This window comes from Mercenaria mercenaria, chromosome 6 (genome assembly GCF_021730395.1).
Source record: "Mercenaria mercenaria strain notata chromosome 6, MADL_Memer_1, whole genome shotgun sequence".
NCBI classification, from domain to species: Eukaryota; Metazoa; Mollusca; class Bivalvia; order Venerida; family Veneridae; genus Mercenaria; species Mercenaria mercenaria.
Genome location: NC_069366.1, coordinates 69344479 through 69363803, shown reverse-complemented (window position 1 = coordinate 69363803; position 19325 = coordinate 69344479). Strand labels below are relative to the sequence as shown.

The window sequence follows — 19325 nt, the reverse complement described above, 5'->3', positions numbered from 1 at the left end:
TTTTGAACATATCAACATTGTACGATTTAAAACTGAAATATGTTCTGTGAAATGGATTATATCAAAGACTTAAAAGGACAGATAACTGGCTAAATTCAGTGTTGTCAGTGTCTGCAGACAGTACTAAGAATTGCCTGATATTGTATATATTGAAACATATAGCAAATCTTACAACTTCTGTAAGTAAATAAATCATTTTGGAATTGTCACTTTCCTATAATTATGTCACTATTACTGTCAAACAAATTTTCTGTGGTGTTATGAATTAATCATCACCTTTGTTAATTAAATTGTTACTGGAGTACATTATTTCAAAGATCCAAAATTAGTATATTATATAAAATTAGTATAAGTAGTCTGGTATGAAAACAAACCAAAACTGCTGTCTATTTTTAGCTCACCTGAGCAATGTGAGTTTTTCTGATCGCTCGACGTCCGGCGTCTGTCGTCCGTCGTCTGGCGTCTGTCGTCTGTCAACATTTAGCTTGTGTATGCGATAGAGGCTGTATTTTTCAATTAATCTTCATGAATATTGGCCAGAATGATAACCTTGATGAAATCTAAGCAGAGTTCGAAAATGGGTCATCTCGGGTCAAAAACTAGGTCACTAGGTCAAATCAAAGAAAAACCTTGTGTATGCGATAGAGGCTGTATTTTTCATTTAATCTTCATGAATATTGGTCAGAATGATAACTTTGATGAATTCTAGGCAGAGTTCGAAAATGGGTCATCTCGGGTCAAAAACTAGGTCACTAGGTCAAATCAAAGAAAAACCTTGTGTATGCGATAGAGGCGGTATTTTTTAATAAATCTTCATGAATGTTGGTCAGAATGATAACCTTGATGAAATCTAGGCCGAGTTCGAAAATGGGTCATCTCGGGTCAAAAACTAGGTCACTAGGTCAAATCAAAGAAAAACCTTGTGTATGTGATAGAGGCTGTATTTTTCAATTCTTCTTCATGAATATTGGTCAGAATGATAACCTTGATGAAATCTAGGCCGAGTTCGAAAATGGGTCATCTCGGGTCAAAAACTAGGTCACTAGGTCAAATCAAAGAAAAACCTTGTGTATGCGATAGAGGCTGTATTTTTCAATTGATCTTCATGAATTTTGGTCAGAATGATTGCCTTGATGAAATCTGGGCCGAGTTCGAAAATGGGTCATATCGGGTCAAAAACTAGGTCACTAGGTCAAATCAAAGAAAAACCTTGTGTATGCGATAGAGGCGGTATTTTTCAATTTATCTTCAAGAATTTTGGTCAGAATGATTACCTTGATGAAATCTAGGCCGAGTTCGAAAATGGGTCATCTGGGTTTAAAAACTAGGTCACTAGGTCATATCACGTAAAAACCTTGTGTATGCGATAGAGGCTGTATTTTTAAATTGATCTTCATAAATTTTGGTCAGAATGATACCCTTGATGAAATTTAGACCAAGTTCGAAAATGTGTCATCTAGGGTCAAAAACTAGGTCACTAGGTCAAATCAAAGAAAAACCTTGTGTATGCAATAGAGGCGGTATTTTTCAACTGATCTTCATTAAATTTAGCCAGAATGATTACCTTGATAAAATCTAGTCCGAGTTCGAAAATGGGTCATCTGGGGTTAAAAACTAGGTCACTAGGTCAAATCGAAGAAAAACATTGTGTATGCAATAGAGGATGTATTTTTCAATTGATCTTCATGAAATTTGGTCAGAGTGATTGAGTTGATGAAATCTAGGTCGATTTTGAATATGGGTTATCTGAGGTCAAAAACTAGGTCACTAGGTCAAATTAAAGAAAAATCTTGTGTATGCGATAGAGACTGTTTTTTTCAATTGATTTTTATGAAATTCGGTCAGGTTGGTTGCCTTAATGAAATCTAGGTCGAATTTGAATATGGGTCATCTGAGGTCAAAAACTAGGTCACTTGGTCAAATCAAAGAAAAAACTTATGTATGTGATAGAGGCTGTATTTTTCAGTTGATCTTCATGAATTTTGGTCAGAATGATTGCCTTGATAAAATCTAGGTCGAGTTTAAACATGGGTCATCTAGGGTCAAAAACTAGGTCATATCTAAGAAAATGCTTTATCGCAAGAGACCAATTTTTTGGTCCAATCTTAATGAAAATTGGTCAGAATATTTGTTTCCATGAAATCACTAGGTCAAACATGTTTTACACTGTTACGGAGTGTTTCTTAGGTGAGCGACCTAGGGCCATCTTGGCCCTCTTGTTAAATATTAAAATTGCAGGGAAACAATTACTTGAAAAGAACACTAAATCATCAGAGATTTTCAGTTTGTTTCAGATTGAAAGAGAAATAATCCTATTTTATTTGCTTTTATTTTATTTATACAAAATGAAGTTAATGAAAGTTTCACCGCTTTTATAGATTCATAATAATTTTGTTACCTACCAGTGCATAATACAAATTATTTTATTCATAAATAATTTCATTTATTTTTCTCGGAGAACCCGTTTTTGATGCGTTGCTATGCATTTGGTTACCCTCGGTACGTATCGTTAGGCGAACGTCTGGTTCCAATCAAGCATACTATACCTTATCGTCTAACACCGCTTGGCCGGGAATCAACCTAAAGTCATATATATATACCATGTCATTCGTGCAACTGCCACTTGGTTCAATACCGTTTAGCTGAACACAACAAATCTAGCTTACTCACACATAATTCGTTTTCTCTCCCTCCCAGCCGAGTTGTTCTCACACATATTGTCATGATAGTTGTTTGTTTTTTAAGGTTCATTGTCTTGTGCTGCTGCGTTTTTTTTTTTTAACTTTTCAGTTCCTGACCTTTATCAGAGCTGCACATGCTTAACCTTTCAAGCCAAGGAAGGTGCCAGAACAATGTAACTGTGGAACATAAACTTTCAACGAACAGTGCAAGCAATTGTAAGATACAGAATCAGTTTTGCGTTTAGTATCGGTCGTTTAATTGTGTAAACAGATGCTGGAAATATGCTGGAAAAACAGTTTGTTGAGTTTTACTTTGTTACATAAATATTCGATTTAAAAAAGAGAATTTACAAATGATGGTAGAAAGAAGGAAAATAAAATTATGTACATAAACATTAATTTAATACATGCACAGGCAATCGGCGTGTGACTTTGACCCCTTATGAATGATGGACCCCCAACCCTGTTCTCTACAACCCAGATCCCCAACATAATAACAAAAAAAAACACATTTCCAAAAAAAAAAAAAAAATGCTATATATAAAAAAAATAAAGGTATGGTACTTTACTGCCAAACATTAAGCAAAAAATGGTATGGCCTCAGTAACGATCTCACTGCGTACACAATTTTCGGCCGATTTTTGAAAATCTGGTCTTAATCAACGCATAAAGCATAAATCTTAACGGTAGACGTGCACTTTGGTCTCAAGGCTGCATCATTTTGATGCAGCGAGACGCTATTCTTTGACAAATATCATCTCGTACACGATGTGACCTAACCCGTATATTTCTCGGGTCAATGGACAAGTCAATGGCAGCCACCTATTCCCTTCGTTATTTCCAAGCACAATCGTGGCCAGCCTTTAGAAACATAAATAATTAGTCGCTTACCTATAATTACTTCGTCCCGTTTCCGTCAATAACGATGCATCGAGTCAATTTCCCAACGCGGTATTCTTTCAAAACATCAGCTGCCATGTTTATACGGTGACCCGGAACTGGTTTACTGCGTAACCTTTTTGCGATTGGTTCGATTCTGGAGGTGTGTTCTCCACGTGAGCTGGTACCCTACTTCTTCGTTATCTACCGTACGTAAGCCTGTAATCAACTTCCCGCAAAAGTGTCAACATGGCTTCGTTCAACATGATCTCGTTAAACGCACAACAAAAAAGAGCGTTAGAATTCGTTTCTGGGGGTCACAATCTAGTACTGTTGGGTCCGGCAGGCACCGGTAAATCCTTCTTGGTGAATAGAGTTGTAGAAATATGTTCTACCATGGGGAAACAATGTGCAGTTACTGCCACAACAGGGATTGCATGTTCTGTGTATCCTGCCCAACTCAAGCCAATGACCATACATCGTTGGTCAGGGATAGGTGATGGTCGTTATGACTCATCTGAAATGAAAAGAATTGTGAAAAATAACGTCCGTTATAAAGACGTGATGGACAGAATTTTCAACACAGACGTTCTGATCATTGATGAATGCTCAATGTTTAGTAAAAGACTACTTGAAACTTTGCATGAAGTATGTTCTTTAAAAAATCCACAACTTTATTTTGGTGGGATCCAAGTAATACTTGTTGGTGACTTCGTGCAACTTCCACCTGTGCCTTGTGCTACATACAACGAGGATGGTTCATATTGCTTTGAAAGTGATATTTACAGAGCAGCTTTCCCTCACCATATTATTCTTAAAGATGTTATTAGACAGAAAGACAAATTAATGGTTGAGGCTATCCGTGAAATATCTTTAGGTGAAGTTTCAATCGACACTATCTCTTTAATCAAGCAATTAACACGCCCGTTAAATGGAGAAAGAAATAAAACTTTTTGCAACTAATGACTTGGTTGATGATTATAATCGAGACCAAATACTGGATTTTCCTGGACATCTTGTTGAATTTAAATCAAGTGACACAGGAGATAAAAAGTACCTCAATGACACGCTGGCTGCAAAAAATTTGTGGTTAAAAATTGGAATTCCAGTTGTGTTAATTAAGAATTTATCCGATGTGTTAGTGAATGGACTTATGGGAGAAGTTTATGATATCTGTGATGACGGGAAGATTCTGGTGGAGTTCCCAAAAATGAATGAGAAAATTTATGTTGACAGGGTCAAATTTGAAGGTAATAAATTGTTTTTCAGCAATTTGATTTTGAAAGTAAATAGCTAAAAACCCATCTGTAACACTGAAAAATATGTATGTAGAAAGAAAATGGTAAAAACTCATTTTGAAGGAAGTAAAGACATGGCATATATAATTTTATTATATATAGTCTAAAGATTATCGAACAAGTAATCACAAATCTATTTATTCTCAGCTACAATGCATTCATACTTTAAATGATGCTAAATATACTTTAAGAATATCTGTCAATAATTCAAGAAGTGAGCTATATATTTTTGCTTGCAATAAAACAAAGTACATGTAAGTTAAGATGGTGCACCAAATTAGCTGTGTCTTAAATCATTCTTGTATTTAACAATCCTCAAACATCAAGATTTTATAATGAAATTGTTTCTTCATTTTTTTTCTAGTTTTTGATCCCCGGAAGAACAAAGTTGTTGCTACCCGAGAGCAGTTGCCCCTAAAGCCAGCATATGCTTTGACAATACATAAAAGTCAAGGAATGACCCTTGAAAGGTAAGTTAACTTTCAGGTTTTTTTCTGATGTACAAGTATTATTTTTCAGATTCTCATTTGATAACTTGATAGATGTTTAGCTTCCATAACATAAGCACATCTAGTAAATAAGTGTTCTCTTTGAAATTTACTTGAACAATTTTGTGTAATGGGAGGAGAAAATCACAGAAAAATCATCAAGCCCGATACAGGATTCGAACCCCTGACCTAGAGAGAGACAGTCCAACACCTCGACCAAGTCGCTAAAGAGCTAGCCCAACAGTGAGACTTTTGGAAGAGTCTTATACATTTTTTACACTATAAACACACTGTAACGTATGTTTCCAAGAGGTAATTGTCATTATAACAGATTTACAAAAGTTATATTATTGCATGCTGAAAATATTATGTGTCATTTACAGAGTGGAAGTCGACTGCAGGGATATTTTCAAACAGGGACAGCTTGGTGTAGCCATTGGTAGAGCTCGTTCCTTAGATGGACTTAGAGTTATAAATTTCAACAAGAATGCCTGTATCAAACAGCCAGAGAAAATCCAGAGGTTTCTCACTTTAGAAGATTCTATTGAGACAAAGGATGATAGAAGCTGTTGTAACAATTATGCCAGGTTAGACATGTCTAGTTTAAATATATAATATATATACTTTTAAGATGTTTACACACTTGATAGAGAGATACAGTATAACCTCTCTTTGAGCAAACTCCTCTTTACAAAGACATAATTATGTCAACATTTGGTTGATTATCCTCTCAAGGGCAATAGATCACATATTGAATTAGTGTCATAATTAGATTTGCACTTTACCTTTTATTAAAGAACACTGAAATAAGCAAAATTGTTTTGGTCAACCTTATGTACAGCTCGGAAAAAAATGTTTATTTTATCTTCAAGTTTATTACTACGGTACATTTTGTACTAGTTGTTATATCTTGACATGCATTTAACTTAATAGTTACTAATTTAAGTCTCAGATCAGATAACCAAGTGAAAGAAGTAATGAATGACAAATCATTATGAGATGTATAGTTATTGCTTAGGTGTTTAAAATTACTTTACCTGTCAATTTTCTTCTTTTGTTGGGGTAATTCTTGACAGAAAAGTTGTATGGCATAGCAGCGTCACGTCCTTTACCAGCATTTGCCTTTCTTGATACAAGGTTTTGCCCCAAGATGACACTATTTAGGGTTCTTTTATACTGTAACGCATTTGGATTGGTGTTTGCACCATTGTAGGTGGACCTTTGCTGATTAAACGTATTCTCTACTACATCTGAGTTTATTAAAGCTGGCGTCACAAATATTTCTTTTGTGGACTCAATCACCATTTTATTTAGTTCAATAAATCCAGTAATACATGACTGTATGTCTTCATGACACTGATATGACATTAGACTGGATGCTTTTTCTTTTTGTGAAAGATTACTACTGGCATTAATGTCATCTTGCCAGGTCTTGAACCAAGTACCTATTTCTGATAATTCCTGAATCCTTGAGTCTTCAATGTGTGAAATAGGCCTCATGTCCTTAAATATGTCTATCAGTTTTGAAGTTTGTTTCAAAAACTCAATGACTCCATTCAGAATTTCACCGTTTGATCCCAGGGATAACTGATAATTTATCATGGTGTTTAACATTTCTGAATTTAGAATATCTTCTGCTAAGTGGTTGCGCATTTTTGAATGACACGTTAAATAAATATGTTCTTTTGTAAGTTTCCTGTGAAGTTGTAGGCAGTTGTTTTTGTCCCAGTTGAAGCAATCAACAAACATTTTCCACTGAATAGTATATGAAGATGGTAGAGTCAAAAGTCTTGTTTGTTTTTTAGATTTACCTTCAGTGCCACTACTAAAAATATTATTCCGTATCTTCTTTATCACATGGGAAATATCCATGATAAAGACAACATCATTAAAGTTACATGGACATGGTGTTTTAAATGATGTATTATTATTATCAAGGTTATATTTCATGAAGTTTCTATTACTCTGTGCACCATCTAAACTAGTGTAATATACTTTAAAGCCGAACATCTGAAGCTTATCAACTGCTTCCCAAAACAGAACGTATAGCTCAGCGCCTTGGACCCCATTTGTAATGAAATGTGCAAAGGGAAATCTGAAGCCGGTTAAACCTAAAAATACAAATTGTAATGCATATGTTCCTAGTGTTTTTTCATTTTTACCAGTTCTTAATATAGTGCATGCATTTCCCTCATCTCCAACATTAGAAAAGCCACACAGTTCCACAACATCTCCATTTTTTGATATCTGAATATCTGACTGTATAGCCATTTCATCTATAACGATTCCACCTACCCATCCATCTTGGTGAATTTCTTTCCTAACAGCCTCATTGTGCATCCATTCAAGAACATTATCATCAAACCCGACTTCATGCTTTACTTTATTTTTATAGAGCACTAGTGTAGAGGGACTAGGTAGTATGAGCATTTTTGTTGCACGAAAAGACTCATAAGACTGAGGGCTTCTGCAGTACCATTGTAGGCAAACAGAAATAATTTTTTCTGACCATCGTCTTCCTCGTGGATCTCGGCTGATATTCTCTGCCTGACTTAAAATGAGTTCTGCAATATCTTCTGTTACATCTGGGATCAAATGTTTAATGTCATCTAAAGTTATTTTTCTTTTCGGCATTTGGTCTTGATTTTTAAAATTTTCAGTATTATTTTGTGACTCAGGATTAACATTTTCCTTGTTTACAGTATGCTCATTTAATGTCATTTTTTGGCATTTTCTGCAAGTCATTTTGACACTATTTAAGGGAACAACTCTGTCACACAATAGTTCTAACAATTCTATGTTGAATGCCCTTGTCATTTTTAAGATGTTCAACACTGTGAAATCTTGTAACTATAAGGGATTTATTTACTGCTACACCTTCACACAATTTCAATCTTTTGACAATTTCACACACTACTAAGATGCTTTGTTTAGTGTTCTGATATTTATTTGACACATATAAACTGTCAAGGTTGACTTGCTTTCCACAGATGCTAAGACTCCATGAATTATCTTTTTGAAATGTCACAATTTGTAAATTGGTTGGTCATGTAATGAATATCCACTAATTATTTGGCATGATATTGACAGTTCCTTTTCTTTCAATATAATAAAGTCTGATGGCAAGTGATTCTTAATGTCTGACAGTTCTGTAAAAGTAATGTGCTGTTCTTCGTGTGGTAGCCTAACCTTAATGCCTTTGTAAATTGTCCTTGTTTCATGTGCATTTGTCTTCCTTTCCTTTTTCACATTAGGATACACCTTCTGTATGTGTTCCGAGAAGGCACGTTTCTTAATATCGAATGGTAATCCAGCTTCCTTGGTCTCAAATTCAAATATTTCAAGTAGCTTATTTATGTCAACTTCAGAATTACCATCTTCTTCCACCCTAGTCAATAGCCTGAAAAAATAAATGCAAGTAAATGTACTGAAATAGCTATTTTTTAAAGAATTTTTTTTCAGATGTATTAAATGTATAAGTTTGATAATGAAAAATGTCCCTTATAGCAGAAAAGATGGGAACATTTAGCTTGTTAGAAATATTTTTGCTGTCATCAACAAGTTTTCTTAACAAATTTGCATTTTTTTTTGCTCATTTGAAACAATTTTGGGACAGAAGCCAACATTTGTTCCATTTACTTGACACAATGACCAAGTCTTGTCCAGTGCATTTCTGTTCCAGTAGTGTTGTAAGCTCTTCTGTAAAAATTAGTGTTGGAATGCTGTTGTCATGAATTTCAAATAAAAGGGACTGTACGCATAAAAATGGTCAAAAATTATTCCAATACATGTAGAGGTGGAGACAATTAAAATTTAAGTCTTTAAGTTGTTTCTGATTTTTGTGTTAATAGTCACAGCTGGCTAGTGTCAAAAAGATGATATGGCTGTACCACAGTATTTTTCCTGTAAGTTAAACATGTTAAACAGACATAAATGGTGTCAAATATTCAGTAATTTGTTGTAATTGTGAGAACCACTGTATGTGTTGTAATCCAAATTATGTACTGTTTTTTCTTGTTGGAATGCTATACTGGATGAATTTTAAAAAAAAAATGGAAAAAAAAAAAAAAAAAAAAAATTATGCCAACGCAGTAGAAGTGGTTACTATTACAATGCACTTGGATGTTTCCGTTTCTTTTCAGTTAGTGAGGCAGAAGGGTGTCAAAAGGATAAAATAACTATTCCACAATCTATATCCTGTGAATGGTGCAATTTAATCAAGTCAAAAATGCTAAGAATACATAAACCAATGAGATATACAGTAATGCGTTGTAATTGGAACCACTTCCTTATACGTTGCATTTAACTTTTTTTTTTTTTCTTTTTTTTTTAATGCATTCAGTGCCATTCAATCTGACCATGAAGATAATGAATTTGTTTGATAGCATCATACTAAAAAGTGTTATGCAAACACAATCAGATTTTTTGTACATTCTTACATCTTTTTATAAATTTTACACATACTGCACACAAGTGTGTAAATAACTGGTGCATTTTAACAGTGTTTGTTGCTAGAAAGGATCATATGCAGGCTTCTTTGTAACATGTTAAAAGCAAACTCAAAAGAAAATATACTGTTGACAGCAAAAATACCTTTATCAAGCTATAATTATACTGTTTACCCTGAAACCACTGTTTCTGTGAAAGTAAGCTTTGGCCTGTATAAAATTTTTGTAATCCTTTTCCATTGAACATCAAAATTTCAATTTTGATTGTTTCATTAATCTTACACAAGCTTTATTTCATCTGATTTTCTTGATTATACCATTAGACTAAACATTTTATGTGAAAATTTTGTTGTATTTCTGCATCATCTGTGAACAAATTGCTTTACAAAAAAAAATTCAAGCTAAGTTTCTAAAATGACTGTCTTAAATATCAAATATATTTTTCCAGGGGACATTGCAGTAGACAGGGAATAGTAACAGTTGATGATCTTCAGGAACTTGAATACTTGTTTGATGCAGATGATGATCTTTCGCCAAATGCAGAAGATCTTGAAGATGACTTTAATGAAGTAATTGCAAATTTAGATAATGGGGACTATCAACAAAGAAAACTTCCTGAAGACCTAGATTTAAATGCTATCATTGACAGATTAACAGTGAAAAAAGTATTGACTCCAATGCAGTTTGAAACAAACCAAATTTTATCATCAATGGATAAATCAAAATTGGAGTATTTTGCCAGAAATGAGTTCTATAAGGTTAGTTCTATAATGGATGAGTGCAATTCAACCAAAACAGGTCAAATTGTTTCAAAAGATCTTGGTTCCTTTTATTCAAAAATTCACCAACATGCAAACAGTTTAGAGTTTAGAATGAACTGCTTAAAATTGTTTCAAAATGAACAAAGTTATACTGTCAGTCACCAGCATATTTGTTTCAACATTTCTGTGGAGCTCAGAAAATACATTTTAAGTAAACAAGCCGAAAAAGTGACACCATCATCTAGGCAAATATCAAAAAGGACCATAACCCAAGCTTCTCGTGCTCGAGTGAGGTATGTTGGGGGATATTGCATAGCAAAAGTTCGACACAAGTTTGTAAAAAAAAAAAAAATCTCATAGATATTCTGATAAACAGACCGATAAAGAAGAATATGAAGAAGCAAAATGTGCAGTGAAAATTTTAAATGATCTTAGAATTGAAGAGCAGAATGTTTTAGCCAGCACAGCAGAGCCAGATTCTCTTTTGGATATATCAAGGCGGCAGAACTTCAACAGAGGACTTACAAACATCCCAGACAGCTTGTTTAATTTCTTTTTGAAGTTAACTGAAAAATGCTTAAACTTGTTCATAAATGAAAATTTGAATAAGATGGAGAGTCAAATGTTCCAGGAATGTCAGAGTGAAATTTTATCTTCTGTTCCGCTGTATGAAGAGTTTGTGAGGATTTGTTCTCAGCAAAATGAAGCGTGTGAAGAATTTCTTCAATCACAAGAGTCTGTTGATGATTTACTGAAAAGTATGACCTTACAAGTGTCTCAAATTGAAAAAAATTACAGATGTATTATAAAATACTATTTGATGGTAATGCTAAACCAATTTAGAAAGGATGTTCTCGACAGTTTCAAGGTGAGAAAAAGATGGCTCATAGAAAACAGGTCAGAGTGTCTACTAAAGTTATATCTACAGTGAACAGTAAAGGAAAGAGCACTGCTCTGAAGCGATCTAAAAAACAACAGGAACAACCGCCATCATTTCAACAAGAGTTACCCACTTCATCTGAAACAGTAGCAGTTGCATCTGCTGCTAGTACTTCAGTAATTCCTCAAGATATAGTTACAGAGCCTGACCCATTATCTGATAATGAAGATAATGTAAAGTGCAAAATCTGTGATAGCCATGATCAGGGAATAGAATGGATTCAGTGTGATAGCTGTGATTCATGGCTACATCGAAACTGTGCTGGACTAAAACACCACATGAAGTGGAAGAAATATCAGCGGAAAGGTGCAAGCTTCTACTGTTCAGAGTGTGCATAACTATTTTGAAAATATCTGTACTAGAAGTTACAAAAATTATGAAATGTCTGATGTACATACCCAAAAACATTGCAAACTAGGTAACAGTATTGTTAATAAGTTTGTTTTAAATGTTACTTCAACTTTATGATGTCACTTTTTCAACATAACATATATACTACATATATACTTATAAATGAGAACTATTCTAAAATTCCATAATTTGAAATACACAAAGGTGGAAACTCCTAAAATCGCTCAACACAACAAATATGAAAAAAATGCAGAAGCAGTTTGATCGAGTCTGTTCATGGACGGTAGTGGAAATGCAAGCTACCATTAAAGCCCTGTAGCTCTGGTGGAGCAGAACACAACATTTAAACATGCAAAAAGTACAAACGGAATTAAGATTCATTTGCAGATATTATTCGTATATTAACTGTTACCTTCATTGTTCTAAATTGGTGTTCAAGGAAAGTTCCAACAGACTGAGAATCAAACAGGCAGTTATAGCATAACCTGTTCACCACTAGGCCTACCTGATATGAAATTCTAAAAACAGTGAAAATGTCTTTAACAGCAAAACTGAAATTTTATAATAGTGCATGTAATCATTGGCATTATTAGACCAACAAATGTATTGTTATATGTTACGTAACTGCATATTACATCGCTTGAGAAAAGGGAAAAGATACTTTACCATGTTAGTAATGACATGTTGTACACATAACTGTTTGATTGCGTCGAAAACTGTATAGTTCGGAAAAAAAACACGCTACTTTTAAAAAGTCCGCCAATGTTTACTGTTTATGTTTACCGATGTGTACACGGTAGATAACGTAGAAGTAGGGTACCAGTTCACGTGGAGAACACACCTCCAGAATCGACCAATCGCAAAAAGGTTGCGCAGTAAACCAGTTCCGGGTCACCGTATAAACATGGCAGCTGATGTTTTGAAAGAATACCGCGTTGGGAAATTGACTCGATGCATCGTTATTGACGGAAACGGGACGAAGTAATTATAGGTAAGCGACTAATTATTTATGTTTCTAAAGGCTGGCCACGATTGTGCTTGGAAATAACGAAGGGAATAGGTGGCTGCCATTGACTTGTCCATTGACCCGAGAAATATACGGGTTAGGTCACATCGTGTACGAGATGATATTTGTCAAAGAATAGCGTCTCGCTGCATCAAAATGATGCGGCCTTGAGACCAAAGTGCATGTCTACCGTTAAGATTTATGCTTTATGCGTTGATTAAGACCAGATTTTCAAAAATCGGCCGAAAATTGTGTACGCAGTGAGATCGTTACTGAGGCCATACCATTTTTGCTTAATGTTTGGCAGTGAAGTACCATACCTTTATTTTTTTATATATATAGCATTTTTTTTTTTATTTTTTGGAAATGTGTTTTTTTGTTATTATGTTGGGGATCTGGGTTGTAGAGAACAGGGTGGGGGGTCCATCATTCATAAGGGGTCAAAGTCACACGCCGATTGCCTGTGAATACATGTATATTAAACATATTGTTAGGGTGGACCAAAGGCCAAATGCTAAATAAGAAAAGCAATAAAAGTTTACTATTTTTATTTTTACACTCAACCTGGTGTAAAAGTAGGTCAATAATTATTTAATCAACAACAATATATAACTGTAACCATTCATTGAATAATACCTGTATCTTATGAGTATTGTTCATGCTAGATATATTTTCTTGTTCTATCTTTATCTTATTCTATATCAATTCTATCTTCTACCATTCAGATCAATCTCCAGTCATCAACTGATAGCCATTTAAAATTCAGGCTATTTATATGAATGTTTTTGTTTACATTGTGATGTCATCTAAAATCAGGTTTTCCCGTAAAAACTGGGTCGCCCTTTAGAATTCTGGGAAACAAATGGCGGACATTCATAACATTGTTGCAGGAGCAACTTTATACAAATAATACAAATGAATGAATGAATGAGTTGGGTTTTACGGCGAATCGACACAAAAAGGTCATATATCGCCGAGAAAAAGTTAAATGGATTACGTTAATTGCAAAGCATGAATAAAACTATTAAAGTAAAAGCGTATATACATAAATAGTTAAAAATCAAATGCAAACATTAAAAAGTACAAAAGTGGTGAATAAAAATCAAATAAGGTTCAGATTTTATGATATATACCTATTTGTTTCAAAAACTGCAAAATTTTGTCGGCTGAAATTTGCTCGTACAGCTCTTTTAGAGATTCAACATTATAGTATGAGTTGCGCTGTGGATCGAAGTCTATACAGTCGATTAAAATATGTTTAATAGTAAGTGGTGTTTGACATGGTATACATTCAGGTTGATCTTCATTGTACAGCAGATACATATGAGTCAACCGAGTATGACCTATTCGACAACGAGAAAGAACAACTTCCTCCCTGCGAACAGATCTATTTCCTTGGTGCCATTCACCTAAAGTAGGTTTAATTTCACGAAGTTTATTGAACGAAGCATTGTTCCATGAGGACTGCCATTTAGTTAAAATGTATTTGTTGATATTTGACCTAAAATCAGTATATGGTAATTTCAATTTACTAGATTGATTTAATGAAAGTGATTTCTTTGCTGCAGTATCAGCATCTTCATTTCCATAAATACCAACATGACTAGGAATCTAACAGAATATGATGGACTTCTTAAAAGATAGTTCATGAAACCTGAGAAGAATGTTTTGAATGAGAGGATTTTCTGTATTACGGTTGTGTATTGATTGTAATACAGAAAGTGAGTCGGAAAAGATGATAAACTTTTCTTCATTATATTCTGAAATAAAATTAAGGGCCAAATCAATACAAGATAATACATAAATGCTTGAAATAGTAAATATGGATTATACTTAATAAGGTACCTTTCTTCATGTTGTTATCAATAATGGTTACTAAATATTTCCCGAGAAGTATTATTTTTGATTGAAAGGACATTACATAAAGTAGGTGGGGAACAGCACATCAATATGTTTGACTTTAGGATTAATTATCTTATTTATTTATTTGGGTTTTACGGCGCACCAACACAGTATAGGTTATATGGCGCCAAACATGACTACAAATTTTGGTTTCATATCTCATTTACATCGAAATAAAAACATGAGGTATGGAATCAAAATTTGCATACCTGCTGGAATCACAGAGTTACAACAAAACCAAGTGTTAAGACCCTATCAGTCGCCTCTTACGATCGTGCAAGGGTAAGGCAGTGGTTCCAATTCTTTTCATACACAGATCGTCCCAGAACCACATGGGGCTAATTATCTTAAACAGTCAGTAGCATATACAGTCAGTAGCATATACTACTGTTCATAAAGTTGCAACTAAAAGCTTCTTTTAATTATTTACTATTTTGGATAACGATTTGTTTTTTTTTTCATGGTACCTTGTATCTATGCTCATTATATGAATAGCATTTCAATACCAACTTTGCTCAGAGGTTGTTGCCGTTATTAATATGAGGGTTGTTTTCAGGTACTTACTGGTTTGAGATACTTGACCAAGGCTGTTGTTTGTCTAAAGTGGCAGATTTTCATGGAGTTAGTAGGTAAATGGACATTTTCTTAATTTTTCACCTTACTGACAGTATAACTGTTTTAATCAAACTGAATATGATTCAAGATTGTCAAAATCTAACATTTTGATCTTAATTGCCAGTCTTAACTTTGTTTTATAGTGTTATCTACATATTCTCTTTCATATCTTTTTTGATGCTTGGGTTATCAGAGCAGCTAAAGAACAATGACCATGTATGTAAAGATCGAAACATTACTTTTGTTGCTTAACTTTAATATCTTTTGTTATATGAAATGTCCTTTTCAGGTCCAGTTTATTTATTTATTTGGGTTTTACGGCGCACCAACACATAGGTATAGGTTATATGGCGCCAAACAGGACTACACATTTTGGTTCCACATCTCATTTACATAGAAATAACAACATGAGGTATGGAATCAAAATTTGCATACCTGCTAGAATCACAGAGTTACTGAAAAACCAAACGTTAAGACCCTATTAGTCGCCTCTTACGATCATGCAAGGGTAAGGCAGTGGTTCCAATTCTTTTCATACACAGATCGTCCCAGAACCACATTGGGCTTTTCAGGTCCAGTGCATGCCATATAATTGAGAGATTTGTAGAAGCAGTAAATGATAGAGTTGAAAATATCAGGTGAGGTAAAAGTTTAATTGTGTTTGTAAGGTTCTGTATAGCAAGGAGACTTTTAACAGGTTTAAGTCAGCAGCACTCAAGCATAAATCATTTTGTTCTGAAGCGACACAACTGCAGTAAATTTACAAAGAAAGTTACCATTTGCAGGGTCTGCATGGCTGTATTTTCAAGTTATATTGATATATTTGTCACCAATTAAAGGAATACACGGAAAGTAATAAAGCAAATAACATAATCTTAAGATATTTCTATTGCCCCAGATTCCCAGGAGGTATGGATTTGGTCGATATGAAAAGGCCTTCTATAGAAAATGCTACATTCCCAGGAGGTATGAATTTGGTCGATATGAAACAGGCCTTCTATAGAAAATGCTACATTCCCAGTACGCCCCTTGCCGGCGGCGGATAGAAAATGCCGGCTATATCTCCATGCAGGGGGGTTTATGACTCCGCAGAAAATGGAGCCGCCCGTTTGCTGTGGGTGGCGGCCCGTAAGACGGAGAGTAGGGTCCTGGATGTTGAGGTGCCCCATGACACCCCGGGGAGGTGATGCTTGCTTGTTTACATGTGTGCATCAACTTTTCGGGGTGTAGGTGCCAACACACGTTTTTGGCCTCTAATTCGGTCTAGACGTTTTTGGCGGTCGTATTGCCCGATACGATCAATGGTTTAGACATGCCAAGCCCTAGGAAATTTCACTTTAATAACCCTTACATTTTCTTATTCATCATATCAAATTGGATCTGTTTTTCCTTTTGACAATGCACAATTATCCATCTTTATTTTTGGCAAATTAACGTCACACAAAATCAAATGTACTTTCCTTCTATCGTCATATTTTACTGCGTTCAGCAAACTTCATACTACGTTCACACAAATTATTGAACACGTCAATGCAATATGTATTACAATTTCTATTTCCTAGAAGGCGGTGGCTTAGGGTCAATAGTTTGGGTAAAGTAGCAATCCCTTGAATCCCATTGTTGCATTTTTGCAATACAGCGCTGGTGATATAAACAAGATTGTGAAATACCTGGCCGAGTATATAACTACAGTATCCCTAACATGTTTGAGCTGGATATCCGCTCTGCTTACATGTTCCCTTGTTGGACCCTGCGGCGAAAGGGGGCTGCGAGAGACGAATTTTAACAAATTCAACATCAAAAATCAAAATAAAACAAACGACCGCATACCGAAACAGACTCAGACGGCACGGAAGGTGAGAATCCCTCTCACCTACCATACACATCCAACATGGCATTTCCAAGATTTCTATTAATTCAGTCAACTGATGAAACTTTTAAAATGACAAGTCTTTCTCCATTCTAATTGAAAACTAGAATGTGTATGTAGGACACAGGGTGTGTCCCCCACTGGTACATTACATAAAGTAGGTGGGGAACAGCACATCAATATGTTTGACTTTAGGATTAATTATCTTATTTATTTATTTGGGTTTTACGGCGCACCAACACAGTATAGGTTATATGGCGCCAAACATGACTACACATTTTGGTTTCATATCTCATTTACATCGAAATAAAAACATGAGGTATGGAATCAAAATTTGCATACCTGCTGGAATCACAGAGTTACAACAAAACCAAGTGTTAAGACCCTATCAGTCGCCTCTTACGATCGTGCAAGGGTAAGGCAGTGGTTCCAATTCTTTTCATACACAGATCGTCCCAGAACCACATGGGGCTAATTATCTTAAACAGTCAGTAGCATATACAGTCAGTAGCATATACTACTGTTCATAAAGTTGCAACTAAAAGCTTCTTTTAATTATTACTATTTTGGATAACGATTTGTTTTTTTTTTCATGGTACCTTGTATCTATGCTCATTATATGAATAGCATTTCAATACCAACTTTGCTCAGAGGTTGTTGCCGTTATTAATATGAGGGTTGTTTTCAGGTACTTACTGGTTTGAGATACTTGACCAAGGCTGTTGTTTGTCTAAAGTGGCAGATTTTCATGGAGTTAGTAGGTAAATGGACATTTTCTTAATTTTTCACCTTACTGACAGTATAACTGTTTTAATCAAACTGAATATGATTCAAGATTGTCAAAATCTAACAGTTTGATCTTAATTGCCAGTCTTAACTTTGTTTTATAGTGTTATCTACATATTCTCTTTCATATCTTTTTTGATGCTTGGGTTATCAGAGCAGCTAAAGAACAATGATCATGTATGTAAAGATCGAAACATTACTTTTGTTACTTAACTTTAATATCTTTTGTTATATGAAATGTCCTTTTCAGGTCCAGTTTATTTATTTATTTGGGTTTTACGGCGCACCAACACATAGGTATAGGTTATATGGCGCCAAACAGGACTACACATTTTGGTTCCACATCTCATTTACATAGAAATAACAACATGAGGTATGGAATCAAAATTTGCATACCTGCTAGAATCACAGAGTTACTGAAAAACCAAACGTTAAGACCCTATTAGTCGCCTCTTACGATCATGCAAGGGTAAGGCAGTGGTTCCAATTCTTTTCATACACAGATCGTCCCAGAACCACATTGGGCTTTTCAGGTCCAGTGCATGCCATATAATTGAGAGATTTGTAGAAGCAGTAAATGATAGAGTTGAAAATATCAGGTGAGGTAAAAGTTTAATTGTGTTTGTAAGGTTCTGTATAGCAAGGAGACTTTTAACAGGTTTAAGTCAGCAGCACTCAAGCATAAATCATTTTGTTCTGAAGCGACACAACTGCAGTAAATTTACAAAGAAAGTTACCATTTGCAGGGTCTGCATGGCTGTATTTTCAAGTTATATTGATATATTTGTCACCAATTAAAGGAATACACGGAAAGTAATAAAGCAAATAACATAATCTTAAGATATTTCTATTGCCCCAGATTCCCAGGAGGTATGGATTTGGTCGATATGAAACAGGCCTTCTATAGAAAATGCTACATTCCCAGGAGGTATGAATTTGGTCGATATGAAACAGGCCTTCTATAGAAAATGCTACATTCCCAGTACGCCCCTTGCCGGCGGCGGATAGAAAATGCCGGCTATATCTCCATGCAGAGGGGTATGACTCCGCAGAAAATGGAGCCGCCCGTTTGCTGTGGGTGGCGGCCCGTAAGACGGAGAGTAGGGTCCTGGATGTTGAGGTGCCCCATGACACCCCGGGGAGGTGATGCTTGCTTGTTTACATGTGTGCATCAACTTTTCGGGGTGTAGGTGCCAACACACGTTTTTGGCCTCTAATTCGGTCTAGACGTTTTTGGCGGTCGTATTGCCCGATACGATCAATGGTTTAGACATGCCAAGCCCTAGGAAATTTCACTTTA

At 35.1% G+C, this 19325-nt stretch overlaps 2 protein-coding genes across 2 annotated transcripts; both read left to right on the top strand.

Annotated features, from left to right (window-relative positions):
- The first annotated feature begins 3809 nt into the window (after positions 1 to 3809).
- LOC128558074 (uncharacterized) lies at positions 3810 to 4523 on the top strand. The gene has a single exon (XM_053546877.1). The coding sequence runs from the start codon at positions 3810 to 3812 to the stop codon at positions 4521 to 4523; it is 714 nt and encodes a 237-aa protein (XP_053402852.1).
- A 141-nt stretch (positions 4524 to 4664) lies between these two features.
- On the top strand, positions 4665 to 11833 carry LOC123530709 (uncharacterized). Its single transcript, XM_053546876.1, has 5 exons — positions 4665 to 4810; positions 5223 to 5328; positions 5730 to 5933; positions 10243 to 10891; positions 11399 to 11833. The coding sequence occupies exons 1-5, from the start codon at positions 4714 to 4716 to the stop codon at positions 11831 to 11833; spliced, it is 1491 nt and encodes a 496-aa protein (XP_053402851.1). The 5' UTR covers positions 4665 to 4713.
- Positions 11834 to 19325: the final 7492 nt, after the last annotated feature.